The following is a 22424-nucleotide window of genomic DNA, read 5'->3' as shown; positions in this document are numbered from 1 at the left end:
TGGGTATTACTGCTAAAGCAGCAATTTTACTTACTTCCACGACAGGCCTGAATAATGATAATTTTTGGTTTATCTCGCAGTACACGGCAGTTCTTATTGTTGAATGTAGAGAAGATCTCATCAACATGTAGTGCATTTTTTGCCCCCTTATCAGAGTCTTGGGTGTCAGTCCCACAGATAACATCTCTTTGACCATGAGACATAAATACTAGAAACGTGCTATCCGAATTCACATGTTTCTCCTCAGCAGCAAAATCTTTCATTGTTTTCCGCATCTCCTGAAAGAATGTCATATAGGAATAGTTAAGAAAATGTTAAGGAAAAAAAAAAATACTACATCTTTGATCTCACAGGGTTTCATGTAGAAAAACTGAAGGAAATGAAAGCAAAATAGAAAACTTTTGGAGAAAAAAAAAAACACACCTAAAATTACATTTGATGCGTTAATAAATTATTATTATTTTTTTTTTTTTACTTGTTCTCGGTTTTGTGCTATTGTGAAACAAATGTAATGATGCCTGAACATCAATTCTATAAAGTGGTTATCACTGCACTGGAATCTGTATATTGGAAAATGAAAACTAACAGTTTATTTTATAGATAAAATATGTATGCTGTTCCGGGTGGGTCCACCACACACTCCCTTTCAACTCCTGTGTATTCAGGTGCAAGCACTGCTCTACCAGCCAGCATGTTTTGCGCTGCTAAGACTTATTCATGACTAATGCATTGACTGTTTATTTGCTCCTACGATGTCTACGCTTGCTGTATATGGCGTTTTGAAGATTATGTTTAAATTGGATGCATTGTGCAGCCTATTGGATCCTATTGAAATAGTTTCCTATAACATTTTCTTTTAATAAAGCACCAGATTAAATTTATTTAGTATTAATCCTAGAAGTATCTAGGTTGTGTCATTGTAAAATAAGCAATCAATTACTGAGAGCAGCCTTTTTCATCCAGGGTTTCTCTACCATGGCTGCATAGTTCCCATTAGCAATGTCACTTAGCAGAGCCAGTGGCATTGCACAAATGCAGCCTCTCCTTTCACTTTTCTGCCCTTTAAAGTACAGGGCATTCTTCCCCTATGACCATCAATGTGAAGGAGAACTACACTAACTATCAACATATGGGGCAGTCTTCCCAATCACCAGCAATGTAAAGCAACACTCATTTTTTATGTTTGAAAAACATACATCCTGCATTTCCTACCTGTACAACCACCCACATTTTTCTAGTACAAATGTTGTATACAGCAACAAAAGGTGCAAAACTGATCTGTTCTGAGTGTCAATGATCGACTACAGGCAGCCATTACCCATGTCCTGAAAGTTGTGTCAATTCCAAGGCAGACCTATCACTATGTACAATGCTGCACAGGTGTGTTCTGCTCTGGAGCTAGCAACAATCCAGGATCTCAAGCAATGATGGCCTCAAAAACTTGATTTGTGCAATCTAACAGCTCAGTTGTGCCATGTAATAGCTGTCCTAAGAGGCTGCCTGTAAAGTGTAACTTTAGCTTCAGGGCAAAGTACCCCACTGTGGGTGGTACACAGTATGCCTTAACGTTCAGAGAGCAATAAGTTAAGATGGTATAAATATCTCCCCAGAACCTACGCCAGAAGATCCATTGATTCGCTGATGTATTTCAGTGTGTTCAAAGTGAGCATTGTGAATAAGACTTCATGCCCTCTTTGGGGATAACCATTACATTTAGGCATATACTTGAGCCAGACCTTTTCAGTTCAAAAATCATAGATATCCCCATCTAAAAAGTGCATTTAGGAAGTTAAATTTACTTGGCATAGAAACAATGCAAACTGAATATAGACTAAAGCACACCAAAACACTTGCCAAAGGCCTAAAATAAAAAAATGTATAATAAATTACCTCCACGGTTAGGTTGTTTTTTTTAACAACTTGGTATCCGAGCCCTTCCAACAGTTTCTCCATCCCATCCACATCACACTCTGCTCCATTTCGTAGGTTAAAATGTTTAAACTTGTCATTACAAATGATCAGAGCAAGACGTGTACGCTCCTCCCGAGGCTTAATAGAGTAAATCTAAAGAAAGCCAACATTAAAATAGAGGTTTGAAAATACCATTTGCAAAAGTTAAAACGTTTAGACTTATAATTGCCAAAATTCTTGAACATTCAAATCAGATTTTAGCCCACCAATGTTCAACAGTAATAATAACCTGTCTATATCTACCTGAAACTGTACTCCTTATGATTATTATTATATTAATACTGTCTCGTGAAAACAGGAAATGTACTGTATGACAAAAGGAAATTTGGAGCGAATGATCAGATCCATAAAGGCTTATTTGGAATATCGTACTTGTCATTATTAGTGGTCAAGTGCATAAGAGAAATACAACTTACCACTCTAAACATTCTCATAGTCATCTTGCTTAATACAACAACATAAAACTGTCATAAGCAGCAGATGTCAGTATAAAACACACTGTATATGAAAGTAAATGGTACATCAAAACATTAGGTTAAACCCAACAAAAAGCAAGTGTGCCATGTGCTGCCAGAGACAAAGAGTGGTCAGTCAGTAGGGATTTCTTGCACATAGCCCAACATGTTTTTCGGAATGAACAATGTGTATTCCTTCATCAGGGAAAGTTATAAAAGAATAAAAGCATGTCAAAGTTTAACTTTCAATTTTGACTGGGGTGTACCAATAACTGTGGAGTATCTTTGTATTTGAATTAAAAAGCAAAACAAACAAAAACCACAACTATGGCCCCTTTCACACTGACGATCCGTTCAGATCCGCCTGTCAGTTTATCAGGTGGACCTGAACGGATGCTCCATAGAGGTCTATGGAGCATCGGATGTCAGCGGTGACATGTACGCTGACATCCGACCCGCTCCGATCCGAAAAAGTATGACGGAGGAAAAAGCTATTTTTCCATCCATCATCGGATCGGGTGACGACGGACACTGCGGTCCGTCATTACCCGATCTCCCATAGTGGAGAGCGGCGCTGTGACAGGTCCGTCCCTGCGCAGTGTGCAGAGACGCACCTGTCCTCTTCCTGCTCAGCGGAGATCGCTCCGGTGATCCTCGCTGAGCAAGCGGATATCCACGGGGCGGATAACCACTGATCCGCCCCCTGTGTAAGGACCCTATAAGGCTGCTTTCAAACTGAAAGAGTCGGCCGTTAGTGGTAAAGCATTCCAAAGAAGGGGTTAAAAATGCCCGCATTGTATTGCTTCCGAAACGATTGTCAGGAGCTTTGGAAGCGCTGCACATTAATTTCAATGGGCAGGGCATTTTGGGAGTGTTGTTTACAGTGCTCCCAAACCGCCCCAAACATGCTGCTTGCAGGACTTTTCCTAACGTCTTGCAAGTGCACCGCCCCAGTGTGAAAAGACATATTGAAATGAATGGCAGGCGGTTTTCAGGTGCTATTTAGGGGCTATTTCTAGCAGTAAAGCTAGAAAAACCCCTCAGTATGAAAGGGTAGCCAAACCAATACATGTTGGGTTTATGGTTGAATATCCAATCTGCTGACCTTACTGTTGTGGATGGCACTTGGGAATTGCAAGCTTGGGTTCATTTTTGATACTTTATATATGTCTGCTCATTGATGTATTATTGCAATTTATGATTGTTGGATATTTGTATGCTATATGCACTATTTACTTTTTAATTTTTATTGTGTATATTAATAAAGTTGGCAGTAAATATACCTTTTAATTAACTATCTGATTTATATATACTCCTTATTCTGCCATATAAAAAGTCCAAAGGGGAATCTCCCAAATGCAATCGTTGCATATTTTCTAGTTTTTGCTGAACTGTGTTTGCAAAAGTTGGAGGTAACCCAAAGTCATAATTGTTTCCCAATCTGATCATTATCCGCCAGATCATCTGGTGCCAGTGGGTATCTTTGCTGTATGTAACAAACATAACACACAACGGTATCATGGCTGGAATTTAAGGTGTCCCCTCACTAAAGTATAATATTAATGCGCAAATTTTAATGTCTGGAATTTTTATTTCTCTGAAACACTTACTATCTAGTGACTAGTTACTATCTGCTACTTAACATGATTGAGCAACTTTACTTTGAGTTTTAGGTTGTGTATACAAACTAGCATAGCTGCCTTATACAATATATATTTGCTCTTGTGGCATCCATCAACCTAAAATATGACACCTACAGGCTAATTCAATAAATAGTGGAAGGAGCTAAGCACTATGCGCAACATGAATAACTACCAATATAAATTCACTTTACTGAAAATAGACTAGGACAAGATGGTTGATTAGTTGTTATGGATACTGTACTTTTCTTTTAGCCCTCATTCAACTGAATGTGGCTTTGAAATCGTGCGAATATCTGAAATCACAAGATTTCAAAGCTGCATTTCAGTGCGACTTTGGGTACGACTTGAAAGACATCTGTGCAGCTTCATGCACAGATGTCTATTGAAGTCGCACCCGACATCTGCAAAAGTAGTGCAGGAACTACTTTTGCAAATTTGTGTCGCTGCACCGATGGGAAGGGTGCCATTGCTTGCAATAGGCTGCGACTTGTTATGCGATTTTACCTGTGAAATTACATGACAACTCCAATGTGAACGAGGGCTTAGTGCTTTTGCCCTTGTAGAGTTTATTTAATAAGCTTGTCAGTGTTATAATCATCTTCACAATCAATATTTATACATACGTGATCCCGTTCTTCGGTGGAAATTCTCTCATATTCCTCCTTTGAACACAGCGTGATGCCATTAATGGCTAAAAATCAAATGATTAAAAAACATTAGTAAATGCTTACAAATCATATCGCCCTACTGCCTAACAGAATTGAGATACCTTTTAGCAGTCAGGTAACATTACAGAATTATAACTGAGCACGTTTGTGGTTTCTCCTTTTCTGTATGTACTAGCAGATCATTTCTAAACCAGAATAAAATAATATTTACTTGTGTTTTGTAGCCATAAACCTAGGGGCAGATGTCAGAAAAATGTTTATAACGCCTCATAATGGTGCAAAACATTACTATAGCACAGGGGTAGGCAACCTTTTAAGCACAGTGTGCTGAAAAATGTTTTCAAAGAAATTGAGAGTGCTGATTTTATAACAAAAAAATGTCAACTTCACACTCTAAATTACAAAAAAATTTTTTTAATAAAGTAAATGCTATAAACTACTTGAGTTATAGTGAGAAATTAACATTCTGCACTCTCACGCCCCAATTCATGCCTTCACACTTCAAACTTCACACCTCAGATCACTTTCCCCCCCTGCACATCTGCCCCACCTCTGTTCCCCCCCGCTCATCTGTCCCATCACTGTAACCCCCTATACATCTGCCCCACCACTGTACCACCCTGCTCTTCTGTCCCATCACAGTAACCCCCTGGTCATCTGCCTCACCAATGTTCCCCCTTTTTCATCTACTCCACCACTGTACCTCACCGGGGAAACTCCACCGCTGTACCCCCATGCTCTTCTTTCTCACCACAGATCCATCTTCTTATCTGTCCTAACACTGAACTTATCTGCTCATCTACCCCACCACTGTAAACCCCTTTCTCATCTACCCCACCACTGAACCTCCTGCACATCTGTCCCACCTCTGTTCCCGCTGCTCTTCTGCCCCACCACTGTAACCACCTGCTCAAGTGTTCCACCGATGTAACTCCTTTCTCCTCTGCCCCACCTATGTACCCTCCTGCTCCTCTGCCCCACCGCTGTACATCTGCCCCACCTTTGTACCACCTGCTCTTCTGCCAAACCACTGTAACCTCCTGTTCATGTATTCCACCGCTGTACCCCCCTGCTCTTCTGTCCCACCAATGAACCCCCTTCTCATCTGCCCCAACATTGAACCCCCCTGCTCATCTGTCCCACCACTGTAACCCCCTGCTCATCTGCCCCATTAATGTACCCCTTTTCTCATCTGCCCCTCCACTGTACCTCCCTGCACATCTGCTCCACTGCCGTATCCCCATGTTCTTTTGTCTCACCTCTGAATCACCTTCTTATCTGTCCTAACGCTGAACTCATCTGCTCATCTGCCCCACCACTGTAACCTGCTTTCTCATCTGCCCCACCAATGTACCTCCTGCACATCTGTCTCGCCTCTGTACCCCACACTGTAACCCCCTGCTTATCTGTCCCACCAATACACCTCCTTTCACATCTGACCCACCTCTGTACCCCTCTGCTTCTCTGCTCCACAGCGGTAACCCCCTGCTCATCTGTCACACCAATGTTCCTCCTTTCTCCTCTGCCCCGCCACTGTACCCCCCTGTACATCTGTCCCACCTCTGTACCCCCTGCTCTTCTGCCCAACCTCTGTAACCCCCTGCTCATGCGTTCCACTGACGTACCTCCTTTCACATCTGCCCCACCGCTGTACCCCCCTGCTCTTCTGTCTCTCCACTGAACCCCTTTTTTATCTGCCCCAACACTGAACCCCCTGCTCATCTTTCCCACCACTGTAACCCCCCCTTCCCATCTGGCCCAACACTGAACCCCACTGCTCATCTTTCCCACCACTGTAACCCCCCCTTCTCATCTGGCCCAACACTGAACCCCCCATCTGCCCCATCACTGTACCCCCTGCTTTTCTGTCCCACCGCTGAACCCCCTTCTCATCTGACCCAACACTGAACCCCCCTGCTTTTCTGTCCCACCACTGAACCCCGTTCTCATCTGCCCCAACACTGAACCCCCCCACCTGCTCCTCTGTCCCACTGCTGAACCCCCTTCTCATCTCTTCTGCCACTGTACCTCCCTGCACATCTGGCCCAACACTGTACCCTCATGCTCCTCTGTCCCACTTCTGAACCCCTCCTACTCATTTTCCCCATAGCTGTACCCTCTTACTCATCTGCTTCACTGCTGTACCCTCTTCTCATCCATGATATGCAGAGTGGTGAAAGGAAGCAGAGATGAGACACATCTACTGTACCTGTGCTGGCACACTCATCCACCTGATCCACCTCTTACATCCGGCCCACGTGCTAGTATGTGATTTATGTGATGTCACATACAAGCATCTGGAATGGATGCACAATGATGAGCTCAAGCCAGGGGTGTTTTCTGAAAGCAGGGGTCCTGTGTGCAGGATCATAAGTTGGGCCCCCACACCTGAGAAAATGTGCGCTGCTGCAAAAGTTGGGTGTGATTTTCATTGCGCTGAATATTGGCTCTGGCTTAAAGGGACACAGAGTGCAGGGGTTCAGTAGTAAGTGAAACAAAGGTTCAGGAATAATTTCAAAAAAGTTCCCAGAAGCTCAACAGTAATTCCACAAACTGCCGCCTGATTGTGGTTTTCTCACAGTGAAATCCCTTCTTTCTGAGATTGGTAGTGGCAACCAAGCGAGTCATCTTCCTCCAGCAGATGGCGGGCGGGGCTAGCAGGATCATGATTGGCTTTAGCAGTGGCCAATGACAGTCCTACTCCTCATGGAGACAGAACTGCACCCAATCTCTTTCCCATCACAAGAGCTGACGATCGCAGCTACAGCAAAGTTAGAGAACCAAACAATGTTTTCCATCTCTTACAATGCACAGTGCCACCCCCTCGGTGCAGGTGCAGCGTGGGGAATTCTGAAATTGGAATGCATTAGTGTATCACTGACACTTCCCTGTGTTTCTCTGCTGATGGGGAGGTAGTCGAGTTCCGGCAAAAGTGGCTTCGTGTGCCGCTTGCAGCACCCATGATGCCGGGGGTTGCCTACCCCTGCTTTAGCAGGTACAGGTAGTCATTAAAATGTATCTAATGACACCAGAGAGCTGCGACTGGTTGAGTAGCAGGGGGGGGGGGACCAGTTCTGCAAAAGGAAGGAAACCAGTGGGAGCGGGAATTAAGGCAAGAATTGCACCCGATTTCTGATCCATCTAGACCAGGGGTCTCCAAACTTTCTAAAGAAAGTGCCAGTTTACTGACCTTCAGACTTTAGGGGGACCGGACTGTGCGTACTGTTCTCTCAGTTCCTGGAAGAACTTCAAGATGCCGTCTTTGTACAACTGATTAAGGCGGTGAGTGTTGCGGTTGTTTGGAATCTGCAGTGCAAATATATTCAAGCTCCTGAAGAAGCTACTTTTTGGTCACGAAACATGTTGAGCAGAATTCTTTTATACTAGGATGAGTAGTGGAACCCCGAAATTGAGAGGAGTATATATGCGGATGCATTAATACGAATTGTCACTTAGTCTATTGTATCGTATCCTCTAGGGTTAACCTCGTAGGGTCCTACCTATTTTAGATGCTTTATGTGACGTTGTATATATTGTGGAATATATTTCTAATGTAATTTAATAAATTGTTATATTTGTTATACAGCATTGGGATAGGGTAAGTGTATACTATTATTAGGTGCTCTTTAGCCACCTAAGGGCGCTGGTATTAATCCAATAAATTATGAACATGTCACATGTTATTTCTTGATGCCCGCTTTATATATGTAAAAAAAAAAAAAAAAAAAAGAAGAAAAGTAATGGTCAAAATAAAATAACAGACTGCCCATCTTCTGCAACTCTTTCATTATTTAACACTACATACTTACTTGTCTGGCTGGGTGGCTTAACATTCTGTTCCTGTTTAGGCAATGAGGATTCTGAAGGTGCTAAAAATATAGGAAAAATTGGTGTAAATCGACTGAATGATGAAACTGAAACATATACAATCTTTGATATAGAGGGAAAAAAAATTATTCCTAATGCAATTTTTCTGAATAGATTCAGCAGAAACATTTCAGTACGTTGGAAGATTTCTGAAATGGATGCTAGTATTTGGTTGTATCAGTGGCGTAGCGTGGGTTAGCGTGGGCAAAAGTAATTTGCGCCCCCTAACGCGTGGACTTTTAGCACTCAATGAGTCCCTTCGACTAGTACACCATACTACACTATACTGACACCACCATACTATGCTATACTGACGCCACCATACTGCACTATACTGACACGACCATACTGCACTTTACTGACCCCATCATACTGCAATTTACTGACACCATCATACTGCACTATACTGACCCCACCATACTGCACTATACTGACACCACCATACATACTGCACTATACTGACTAAATACCATACATACTGAACTATACTGACTAAATACCATACATACTGCACTATACTGACCACCATACTACACTATTTACTGACTGACTACCACCATACATACACTTACACTATACAGTCCTGCAGCTGCCTACAGTATTTCTCTCTCTCTCTGTCTCACCCCCCCCACCCCGGGGGCCAGTAAGTTAGTAACTAAAATGACTGACGACTCTCATGTCACGAGGAAGTCTCACTCACCATGTCCTGGTCTGCATCGCATCGGTCCCAACTCTCTGGAGGATAGGAGGAGGAGAAGACAGCGGCCGTGTATGGGGGTCATGTGCGGAGGCGGGACTTCAGGAGCACTCACATGACCCCCATATGCCCAATCACAGGGCACCGGCCGGACACTGAACATGTCGGCCGGAGCGCGGGGGGCACAGGAATTCAAAATTAGGAGGAAGCAGCCAGCAGTAGTGAGTACTGCCATGAAATTTCCCCCTCCGGGCCATGGCACCCCCTGCACCCCCCCACGCTACGCCACTGGGTTGTATATCACTCATCATTCAATTAATAAACAACCTATTTACCGTAAAAGATAGTCATAGTGTAACTGCAAACAAAACCTTCTTTCTCTCTCATTTGCTTAGTTTTGTAACAAGTGGGAAATAACTTTTGCCAAGCTTTTTACTGCTGTCTGGGTCCCTATTCAGGAGATTTCTTTTCACTTACTGTACTTGATTATAAGTACCACAGCATTAAATACAAGACAGAGGCACTAACTCTATCTAAACCTACAAGAAGCAAACGTTTCGGGACAGGACAGATATGACTGGAAGGGGCAGGAAGTGAGGGGATCTCTAGGACAAAGAAATAATTAAAAAAACAACACGGAATAAAAAGGATTTGTATAAAAGTTGTTTTAAATGCATGTGAAAAATATATATTAAGGGGTATTGGTCAAGGTTTGTGCCTGCTGTATCTTCTTCAGCTAATTAATAGCATAGTCATCAAAATGCTATAGTGATATATAATACTGAAATATGCTATATGAATAATGGGATAAATTTGTGTACACTGCTATTCTAAAAAAAAATGAAAAATCTAAAATATGTACTTCATCTAAATTGGGTTGTTTTTTGATTTGGGAGCATACAACTATGCAAATGTAACACCAGATCATCTTCCAGGGCAATTATTGAATTCTGTAAGGCACAATCTTTGAGCAAAACTGCCCATAAACATGCAGATTGCATGATCAAACATTTTTCCTTTTCAGTGGCTTTTGGCTTCATCTGCAGCAGATACAGCCACTATATTAACTACCAAACCTGACATATATGGGTAGTCAGGATGGGTAAAAACCTTTATTATTCAGGGGACAATGAATATAAACACCTGACAACTGCATACAGAGACCAATAAGGACTCCTTCCCGCCCAAATAATTTGTTATGCAGAATATAATTTACTGCTTACAATTTCACTGATTGATACCATCCACTGAGTTGCTGAAATAAATAGCATGAAACATGCATTCACTTATCTTTCCAATACTGTGAAAAAATACATGCATTTTGAGACCGCATGATAAAACATTTTGAATGAGCAAGTACAGTCACTGTTAACACACACACACACACACAAACTCACACACTGCAGCGCACCACAATGCACCGTGCATTGCAAAAATCATGGAGGGATAGTTTCATTTATTGTGGTGCCTTGGCAGCCTATTCAAACTAAATGGGCAGTGTTAACGCAATTGCTCATTCATGTGCAAAATACTGCATGTTATCATATTGTATGGTAACACACCACAGGAAAAGAAGGAAAGGTTGCACATCAACGAAAACAATCCAACATATTTTTATTGATCCAACATGAGTCACACACAACAGCCACCAAGACTAAGACACAGGACACAAGAGGTGACGCGTTTCAAACTATCATTAGTGCTTCTTCAAAGCACTTCAAAGGTTTGAAGAAGCACTAAAGACAGTGTGAAACATGTCACCTCCTGGGTCCTGTGTCTTATGCCGCGTACACACGACCGGACTTTCCATCGGAATGAACTCTGACGGACTTTTCGACTGACTTTTCGACAGAGTTCAGACGAAGTTCCGCTGAAACGGACTTGGCTACGCATGATCACACCAAAATCCGATCGTTTAACGCGATGACGTACGACGGGACTAGAAAAAGGAAGTTCAATAGCCAGTAGCCAAAAGCTGCCCTTGCGTTGTTGTAGGGCCATCGGACCTGCATACAGACGAATGGTTTTCTTGATAGGAACTGGTTCAGGCGAAAAGATTTGAAACATGTTCTATTTCTAAAGTCCGTCAGATTTTTCTACAGAAAAGGTCAGTTGAAGCCCACACAAGATCGAATTGTCAGACGGATTCGTTACGTCGGAACTTTGCTGACGAAAATTCCGGTCGTGTGTACACGGCATTAGTCTTGGTGGCTGTTGTGTGTGACTCATGTTGGATCAATGCGGATCACATGCGATGTCTGTACAATGCAAATTCAGCCATATAAACTGTATGGCTGAAATCACATTCGCACCAAAATGGTGCAGGACCTTTTTTTTTGGTCCGCACTGGAATCAGATCACATGGGTGTTCACACCCATGCGATCAGATTCCTCTACCATTTGACAGTTCGCACTGCAATCTGTGAACCGATCTGATGGTTTCATTAACTTTCTACTGACACGCGCAGTGGTTCGCAGAGGGCAGTATGAATGCATGCGAGTTACATGCAATACGGGGACCCAAACTGGAATCGCACTGGTTCCCACATCGCATATGTGTGAATCCAGTCTAAGTGTTCCATACATAAACATTTAAATATTTAAAACACATTATAACACTTACTTTTTTGGCTAGGTGGCTCAACCTTAGTTTCTTGTTTGGACAACGGGGGTGCTGCAGGTAATAAAATACAAACAAAATTCTATGTGAAAACCCACATAACTTAATGGTCTGTGGACAGGGTGGATTCGATTTAAATCACGATTTAAATAATGATTTAAAGCACTAGTAAAAAGGCTTGATTTAAATCAACTTGATTTAAATCATAATTTTTAAAGAGCAACTGTCATCTCTGTCCTGCAGTGACTCCTTCTCTGACCCACTGTTGACTCACCGACAGTCCCATTCACTTTAATGGGACGGCTGATGATGCGGCAGTGACATAAGAAGGTGAGGGATGTGACAGCAGCAGGTGAGTGGATGCCCACTAAAAGGCGCTGCCATGATGGGTCTGAAATGACAGGTGCTCCTGAAATGTAAGGACTCATTCTTCCTGGTAGTTAGAATATTTAATATTTGCAAACAAAATTAAGGTTTCCTATTTAGAATAATAAGCTGTCAGGTTAGTAAAACAGCATATATCAGAACAGATTCAATCATACAGTTTGTAGTGTAAAGAGATTTGCAAATCAATGGGATAAAGGAATATTCCTGAACTTTGTTTTATCTCATGTTTACTGTGAAATTGTGTGAATGCATCAATGCAGCGCATGTTATGTCAGTTTGGATTCATTGAACGAGTTTACCAAAAATGTAAAATATTGTAAAATATACAGCCTCATGCTACATAACTAAGCTCCATTTCATGCTGAATAAACTAAAATGTGTCTTAAATAGAAAACGATCTTTAAACTACTCCCCCATCCCCTCTTCCTTTCTCTGTTGGGGTCCCCTAAGGCTCTGTTCTTGGACCTCTCCTATTTTCAATCTGCACCTCCTCCCTGGGTCAGCTGATAGCCTCCCATGGCTTCCAATACCACCTCTATGCTGACGACACCCAAATCTATTTCTCTACCCCTCAACTCACTCCCTCTGTCTCCCCACGTATCATTAATTTACTATCAGATATATCAGTCTGGATGTTACACCACTTCCTCAAAATCAATCTAATTAAAACCAAACTTATAATTCTTCCTCCCCATATGCCCCTTCCCCTGATCTCTCTGTCAAAATCGATGGCACAACTATAAGCACATCACCGTATGCCAAGATTCTAGGTGTAGTCCTGGACTCTGAACTCTCCTTTAAGCCCCACGTCCAATCACTGTCCAAATCTTGCCGCCTCAACGTCTCCAAAATACGCCCCTTTCTAACCAATGACACAACAAAGCTCTTAAAGGGGTTGTAAACCCTTGTGTTTTTTCACCTTAATGCATCCTATGATCCCATATATCCCTTTGCGCGGACACGCTGTCCCTCTCTCCACGGGGTCCCGACTCTTGATTGGATAGATTGATAACAGCACAGCCATTGGCTCCCTCTGCTGTCGATCATATCCAATGACGTGAGCACCGGGGGGGCGAGGCCTAGTACAGCATTCTTGTTTATTGGCGCAAATGCTGGACTCAGGAGTGTGCACTCAAGGTAACCCCCTCGGAGAGCGCTTCTCCTAGGGGGTTATCTGATGCAGGGAGATGCCGCTAGAGCTGCCGAGGGACCCCAGAAGAGGATGTTCCGGGCCACACTGTGCAAAAGAAGATGCACAGTGCAAGTATGATATGTTTGTTATTTAAAAAAAATACTAAAAACGAGCCTTTACAATCACTTTAATTCACTCCCTGGCCAACTCTCGCCTTGACTACTGCATCTCCCTTTTCATTGGCTTACCTTTACATAGTCTATCACCCCTTCAATCCATCATGAATACACCTTACCAATCGCTCTGTGTCTACTACTCCTCTCTGTCGATTCCTCCACTGGCTTCCGCACACTCAACAAATTAATTTCAAAATACTAACAACTATTTAAAAAGCCATCCATAACTTAGCCCCCAGCTACATTATTAGCCTAGTCTCTAAATACCAACCTATTACTTCTCTTCATTCCTCTCAAGACCTCCTGCTCTCTAACTCCCTCGTTACCTCCTCCTATGCTCGCCTTCAGGACTTTTCCAGAGCCTCTCCAATCCTATGGAATGCCCTGCCCCAATCTGTCCGATTATCTCCTACACTATTAGCTTTTAGAGGATCCCTGAAAACCCTTCCCTTCAGAGAAGCCTACCCTACCCACACCTAAAAACTGTATTTTTATTTTATCCATCAGCTCATCCCCCACAGTTATTACCATTTGTTCCACTTGAACCTCCCTTTTACAGTAGATTGTAAGCTCTAATGAGCAGGGCCCTCTGACCCCTCCTGTATTGATTTGTATTGTAAGTGTACTGTCTGCCCTCATGTTTTAAAGCACTGGTGCTATATAAATCCTGTATGATAATAAAAATAATAATAATACTAAAGCAGGGCTCAGCTTTATTTTACAGTGGGACAAAAAAGTATTTAGTCAGCCACTAATTGTGCAAGTTCTCCCACTTAAAAAGATGAGAGAGGCCTGTAATTGTCAGCATAGGTATACCTCAACTATGAGAGACAAAATGTGGAAACAAATCCAGACAATCACATTGTCTGATTTTTGAAAGAATTTATTTGCAAATTATAGTGGAAAATAAGTATTTGGTCACCTACAAACAAGCAAGATTTCTGGCTCTCACAGACCTGTATCTTCTTCTTTTAGAGGCTCCTCTGTCCTCCACTCATTGTCTGTATTAATGGCACCTGTTTGAACTTGTTATCAGTATAAAAGACACCTGTCCACAACCTCAAACAGTCACACTCCAAATTCCACTATGGTGAAGACCAAAGAGCTGTCAAAGGACACCAGAAACAAAATTGTAGACCTGCACCAGGCTGGGAAGACTGAATATGCAATATGCAAGCAGCTTGGTGTGAAGAAATCAACTGTGGGAGCAATAATTAGAGAATGGAAGACATACAAGACGACTGATAACCTCCCTCGAACTGGGGCTCCACACAAGATCTCACCCCGCGAGGTCAAAATGATCACAAGAATGGTAAGCAAACATCCCAGAACCACACGGGGAGACCTTGTGAATGACCTGCTGAGAGCTGGGACCAGTGTAACAAAGGCTACCATCAGTAACACACTAGGCCACCAGGGACTCATCCTGCAGTGCCAGACGTGTCCCCCTGCTTAAGCCAGTACATGTTCGAGCCCGTCTGAGGTTTGCTAGAGAGCATTAGGATAATCCAGAAGAGCATTGGGAGGATGTCATATGGTCAGATGAAACCAAAGAAGAACTGTTTGGTAGAAACACAACTTTTCGTGTTTGGAGGAGAGAGAATGCTGAGATGCAGCCAAAGAACACCATACCTACTGTGAAGCATGGGGGTGGCAACATTATGCTTTGGGGCTGTTTCTCTGCAAAGGAAACAGGACGACTGATCCGTGTACATGAAATAATGAATTGGGCCATGTTTCGTGAGATTTTGAGTGTAAACTTTCTCCCATCAGCAAGGGCATTGAAGATGAAACGTGGCCGGGTCGTTCAGCATGACAATGATCCCAAACACACTGCCTGGGCAACGAAGGAGTGGCTTTGTAAGAAGCATTTCAAGGTCCTGGAGTGGCCTAGCCAGTCTCCAGATCTCAACCCCATAGAAAACCTTTTGGAGGGAGTCAAAAGTCTGTGTTGCCCAGCGACAGCCCCAAAACATCACTGCTCTAGAGGAGATCTGCATGGAGGAATGGGCCAACATACCAGCAAAGTGACAACCTTGTGAAGACTTACAGAAAACGTTTGACCTCTGTCATTGCCAACAAAGGACATATAACACAGTATTGAGATGAACTTTTGATATTGACCAAATACTTATTTTCCACCATAATTTGCAAATAAATTCTTTCAAAAATCAGACAATGTGATTGTCTGGATTTGTTTCCACATTTTGTATCTCATAGTTGAGGTATACCTATGACGACAATTGCAGGCCTCGCTCATCCTTTTAAATGGGAGAACTTGCACAATTGGTGGCTCACTAAATACTTTTTTAGATCACTGTATATGTAACATTGAAGCAATAATGGCACCACAACTTAAAAGTTCTTGTTGCATGTAGCTCTTGGTCTAATGTTGATCCATGCTGTAATTACTGACAGTGCACCCCAAATTGACCACACTGCTCAGAAGGAGAAGAATGTTTAATGAGGTCTCATTTACAGTGGTTGTGTGGTCAACCAGCTGCTAGTAAACAACAGCATCCATGGTTGCCTGGAAGTGCCTAGGAGAAAAACATACATATTATTTTGCCAGAGTCAGTGCAGTTCTAAGGTTATTTGCCCAGCTAAAACACTGGAACAATCCTTTTCAGACACCTCGCTAACACAGCAAGAGCTAAACCAGGACACACAGTATGTGTGTGTATAACCCCACAGTAAGTAATCTGATTTTCCATTTTAATGTTATATTTTGAAAAGTAAGAGGGAGCTACAGTTCTGTGCTGTAGTTTCCCTTTAGGAACGCCCATAAACTGGGCTTCAACGTGGGTAGAGTGGTCAGCAAGCACAAACAGACATAAAGATTTGCTTTTATTGCACAACACAGCCATGGATCACAACAGAACCAAGTGCTACATGCACTTGGTCTCCTGGGAGATTCAACAATTCATTTTGAAGTTGTGGTAATAATTCTTTAAAGTAGAAGGAATGGCCTCACAATAACTCACCAGTTAAATGTTGCTGCCCTTAGCTGTGATTTGCCCTATACAGTATACATTTTGTAATAAATAGCTTCCTGAATACTGTTTTTTTTTTTTTCATGTGGTGTTTCTCTGTACAGTGGAGGATCCAACAATAGTGATGACTATCATGGGGTGTGATATCATCCTACCAGCATCCATAGCTCCCTGAGTTCCAAGCATTGTCAATTGGGATAAGAGGTCCCACCAACCAACCACAGAGAGAGGGAAGTGTGCTGGAGTGCCTGAGCTTTGGTGTGACATGACCACATAGTCAAAACAAAACAAAAAGTGTTCAGGGATTAATTTATTACTAAATACAGGGAGTATCAGGATGAACAACATTTGTACCTGGTGGACTATTGCCTGCTTTGCGTTTCCTCCAACCTTAAATTAAAAGTACAGCTTGTGTTTTTCCATAGTCCTTTAAGGTGTAACCCCTAAGGTAGGAAGAAGTGAGGTTAAGCGGACATTTTATGTGCAGGTCAGTTTAGCATTAGTTTTTAGGTGCAGGCTGAACAACAGACAGAATTCATCCAAGCTCACCCATTTAAAATTTGATTGGTGTTGATCTTTGTAAGGAGCGCCCCTCTTCTTGAATTAGCCCGGGCTGGACTTTAGTGACCACTGGAAAGCCCTTTCAATCGATTGGGTAAAATCAGACAATCACACGAGTTGAGGATTATCATGACTACGAGTTCTTTATTTCCTGTATACTACTTTTTATGTGCTTCAAATTGCATTGTCAGCCAATCAGACATTCAAGACATTTGACCAATCATGAAACATTAACATCTAGTGCGTCATACAGTTAGCAGACTTTTTTAGGGGAATTCTAATCAAAAGTCTCCAGACATACAGACATATATTTATATAAATGACCTTAAGAAATCATCTATAATTAAACCACATAGCGTCATTTCACCTTATGAATATTTCCTACTTCCTATAAATTCTAACAGCTAGCTCTGACCACAAATGCATCCTGTTTCTTGCAGACTTCAGAAGTAACTTGCAAAGCATGGTGTTTCACTAAATATCTCAAGCAGCTAAATGTAATAAGACGAGTTTAAACTTAAAGGGTGACTCTCCCTACCCTTACAATCTTTGTGGTGAAATTCCAATCCAAACTTTTTGGAATGGGAAAGGATTAGGACCTCTGTCAGTCTAAGGCCCCATTTACACTTGCATTAGATGTAGGAGACCGAGCAGGGGTTCCCGGCAAATAGCTGAGGGCAGAAGCCCAATTAAAAGCATTAGAAGACCGCAGCTATTTGCAGCCGCTCACATGCAATCGTTAAAACATCGATTACCTGTGAATGTTTAGACTGGAAGAAGGCTGTTTGCGGCCAGGGTTGATCATTCGCAGGTAATCACTACTTGAGCTATTACATGTGAGCGCCCACAAATAGCTGCGTAAGCAGTCAACATTGCTTTTAACTTGGCTTCTGCCTGCAACTAAGTGCTGAGAACACCTCCTGGGTCTCCTGCATCTAATTGCTAACGGAATCATATATAATTACAGATAATTGCAGATGATCACCTGGTATCCCCAGTTTTGCGCTAAGCATCGAGTCTCTTTCTGCCACTTTCTCAATCAGGAAGTTGCTAGATGCGTCTCCCTTTTTCCTCACATAATCAACCAGGGCCCGCATTTTGTCACTTGGAACACAATTTTCTTCATCAATATATTCCACCTCTCCATCATTTAATATCTTTTTTGCAAGTAAGTCATCCAGGAGACCCTTTACAAGTGCCTTGTTGCAGCCTTCAACTAATCCCTTTCTTAGATTATGTAGTTGATCTGGAAAACAAATATTTAAATTATACAGGGAGAAAACTGGTTTGTGAAAAATAAAACACAGAAAAATACAACACACATGGGGCAAATGATTTGATCACAATCTAGCTTAGTCACATGCTTCTGTGGTAGCCATAGAAGACTGCCGTGCAGGGAAAATATGCCTGAACGCAATAGTGGGCATTGGCCATCATCGTTCCCGTGCATTTATAAGAATGTCAGATAATTACGATATTGATTCAATAAATGACAGGCTCACTACACTTACACCTATGGTGATGGAGGATTTAAGAGGTATCATATTCATGTTTATTTTACAAAGCTTCCAATTTAAATTTCTGTGTTTTCTAAATCTAGTGTGGTCAAACATGTATTGCTTTGATTGAACATATTATAATAATTCACTTGCCATAGATAGTATCTCCTAGTCTACATTTCTTTAGTTATAAACAATCAAGGTGGCCCTTGCAGTGCCTGTTTGCACCTCTTATTTTAGAACATAAAAAGAGCACAAACATCTCTTATGGTCTGCCAGTCTCCGATTTAGCGTCTCCTCTAACCTCTCCTGCATCCACTTGCGCAGCGGTCTTTCAAAGCGGGCTTTTTTTGGAAAAAATACACTTTAATAAATAAAATAAAAACCTAAAAACAGTAAAGTTAGCCCAATTTTTTGTATAATATGAAGGACGATGTTACGCTGCGAGAATTGTGATCTTTATTTCAAGCTAAAAAATTGTGATTCTCATTTTAGCTAAAATCATGCAGCTCTATACAGGGATAACCTAGGGCTGGGGAAAAAATAGATTATAATCTTGAATCGAGTTGTGAGTTCAAATCGATTCAGATTTGAAGAAAATTGATTTTTTTTCCCCTTCAGAGTTTCCGCCCCCTCTATACTGGCTGGGGAATACAGAAGCTCCACTGACACGCCCACTCCGATCACTGCTCTAATTACAGTCACTCTGTTCCGAGTGGAGCTCCCGGCCCCGCCCCCTCTCTGCTAGCTAGCGCGCGAATACAGCCTGCTGTGTTCTCTGTGCAGTGCACTCTGCAAAACTGTCATCGGGGGCCCCATTTCACATGTAATCTCATGCAGTATATCTACAGTCTCTGATAATCTCATGCAGTATATCCACAGTCTATGATAATCTCGTGCAGTATATCCACAGTCTCTGGCAATCTTGTGCAGTATGTCCACAGTCTCTGGCAATCTTGTGCAGTATGTCCGCAGTCTCTGGCAATCTTGTGCAGTATGTCTGCAGTCTCTGGTAATCTTGTGCAGTATGTCCGCAGTCTCTGGTAATCTTGTGCAGTATGTCCGCAGTCTCTGGTAATCTTGTGCAGTATGTCCTGTAGACATGTCACTGGAGAAGTGGTTGAGGGGGTGTACATCTCACCTAGGTTGCTACACAGTGTGAGATGGTAAGTCCAGGATGGATCAGTTTCTCAGCAGCAATATGCTGCTGAGTTGTTATTTAATCTTGCCGGGCCTGGGTTTATATGGAATGGCAGGTAGGTTTGGTAGAGGGACCTGTCATTCCACACCCCCCATCCCTCGTTCCAGTTCTGGGTTTTGGATCAGGTGAGCTTTGATCCTAATTAGCCTGGGAAGGTAAAGGCTCTGCGGGCCTGCAGGTGTTTTGCTCTCAGCCAGGGAAACGAACAGTCTGTGTGTTTGAGGAAGCTGCAAGCACAGCCACTGCTGGAGCTAAAATCCACCCTGCGATATCCAGGCGAAAGACGCTGTGTTTATAAGTGTCAGATAGGTGAGAAGAACCTGTTTAGTAAGCGCCCAGCCGGGCTAGGTTGTTTGTTTTTGTTATTACTTTGTTCCTGTTATACACAAGAAGCACGGTGTTGCTGTATATTTTGTTTGTTGGACTGTTTGTACCAAGAATAAACGCCAAGGTCTGCTTTATCAAGTCCAAGTCTGCTGTGAACTGTGTCCAAACACACCCTACCCCGGGAAGATCCCCTACAATTGGTGGAGAATGCGGGCAACACGGTTGCTAGGGGCAACGGTGTGGACAGACTTGGCTACAGCTGCTGATGTCCTGGGTGAAAGCTGCAACTACACTCCAAGAACAGTCCAGCAACATGGAGGAGATGCTGAAGCAGTTTATGCAAGTGAGTTTGCAACAACAGCAGGCTCAGACAGAGGTCAATAGACGACATGAACAGTCCATGGCTGCACAACAACAACTTATCGAGCACCTGATAGCAAATCGAGAGGCGCCTGTGGTTGCTAATCCACCCACAGTGATGGGAGCCGCTCCAGAGATTTTTTTTGGGAGAAGGACTGTGCAGAAAGCGCTGCAAAAGATGACTGCTGAGGACGATGTTGAGGCCTATCTAACAGTATTTGAGCGCGTGGCTGAGCGAGAGAAGTTACCAGCCGCTGAGTGGGCAGAGGTAATTGCGCCCTATTTAACAGGTGAACCTCAAAAGGCCTACTATGACCTCAGTGAGCAAGAGGTTAAGGACTATACTCGGCTAAAAGAGGAGATACTTGCCCGACTAGGAGTTACTACTGCAGTCCGTGCCCGGAGGGTACGCAACTGGAGCTACAGTCTGGACAAATCAGCGAGGTCCCAGATGTATGACCTAATCCATTTGGCAAGAAAGTGGTTGGAGCCAGACACTTCTACTCCTGCACAAATCCTAGAGAAGGTCGTGATGGATCGCTACCTCCGAGCGCTTCCTACTGACCTGCAACGCTGGGTGGGACAAGGTGATCCTAAGAATGCAAACGAATTTGTCAACCTTGTGGAGAGGTTCCAGGCGACTGAGGACTACCTCCGTGATGTTCCTGCAGCATCTTCACCTCCCCGGAGCGCCAGATCTGTGCCGTCAGCTGGTAAGAGACTTCCATCTATTGGGGGAGTGTGGAGGGGTGCTGATGGAGGGAAAAGGGCTCAAGTGGTGTCTCAGGGACAAAAGACTGGTGATGGTCCCGGGTGGCTAAGGGGCTCTGAAAAGGACTCCTTGCCAAAGAGACCAGGCCCTATCCAGTGTTGGAGATGCCATGAGGCGGGACACGTGTCGGCCCATTGCCCTCTTACCACTGAACCCATGGAGTGTGACGCTAGCCGGCGTCAGTCGCTGTTTGCGGAACCATCTTGTGCTGCAGTTCCTGGACTAGAGACTGAACCGCAAATCTGCAATATTACCATCAATGACCTTCCCGTTGAGGCGTTAATGGACTCGGGAAGCCTCGTAACCTTGGTGCATGCTAGCCTGGTGGCTGGGGACTTAGAGTCTAAAAAGCATATGAGTGTTGTGTGCATACATGGTGATACAAAAGTGTACCCTATAGTGCTGGCTAAAGTCGGGACTGAACAAGGCACCGTACAATATGAAGTGGGTGTGGTAAAAAACCTCATGCATAATGTAATATTGGGGCGCGATTTTCCATTATTCTGGGCTCTCTGGGAAAAAAGAAAAATCCCCAAAAGGAGTGGGGATACCTCTAAGGGGGTTGCTTTGTCCCCTGTGAATGATAGAAGTGTGCAGGATGAAAATGATTGTTCTCCTTTGCAGGTCCTGGCTGGGGAGGAGGAGGCTCCTCCCACTGAGCAAAATATACTAGACTTAGAGGTGTCTAGGGATAATTTTGGCGCTGCACAATTACAGGACCCCACTCTCAAAAATGCGAGAGAGCAGGTTGCTGTTATGAATGGGGTACCTCAGGAACCAGATGCTGAAAAAAGATTTCCACATTTTTCGGTGACTAATGATCTTTTCTATAGAGTCAATAAGGTTAAGGATGAGATTGTGGAACAGCTTCTGGTACCTAAGCCGTACCGGCGTCAGGTGCTTGACATGGCACATAACCATGTTCTTGGGGGACACTTGGGGACTGACAAAACGCGAGAGAGGGTTCTCCAGAGGTTTTTTTGGCCGGCGATATATATTATGATGTTAAAAAATACTGCGAGTCGTGCCCCACATGTCAGGTTAGTGCCCCAGTGTCACATTTTCGCAGTCCTTTGGTTTCGCTCCCTATTATAG

The 22424-nt window shown here is 43.1% G+C and overlaps 1 protein-coding gene across 1 annotated transcript in view; it reads right to left on the bottom strand.

The window, feature by feature from the left end:
- LOC143982175 (caspase-1-A-like) overlaps positions 1-22424 on the bottom strand; it is a 43115-nt gene that overhangs the window by 15512 nt on the left and 5179 nt on the right. The window contains exons 2-7 of the mRNA XM_077480662.1: positions 18156-18416; positions 11925-11975; positions 8547-8606; positions 4693-4760; positions 1891-2064; positions 35-278 (exon numbers count right to left, since the gene is read on the bottom strand). Of these exons, the coding sequence (XP_077336788.1) occupies positions 35-278; positions 1891-2064; positions 4693-4760; positions 8547-8606; positions 11925-11975; positions 18156-18416 (858 nt within the window). The remainder of the gene's footprint in view (positions 1-34; positions 279-1890; positions 2065-4692; positions 4761-8546; positions 8607-11924; positions 11976-18155; positions 18417-22424) is intronic.

Source organism: Lithobates pipiens, unplaced genomic scaffold (genome assembly GCF_037356315.1).
Source record: "Lithobates pipiens isolate NorthernLeopardFrog02 unplaced genomic scaffold, aLitPip1_a1.2 Scaffold_16, whole genome shotgun sequence".
Taxonomy (NCBI): Eukaryota; Metazoa; Chordata; class Amphibia; order Anura; family Ranidae; genus Lithobates; species Lithobates pipiens.
Note: the sequence above shows the minus strand (reverse complement) of the source record. Positions and strands in the feature narration are given on the sequence as shown.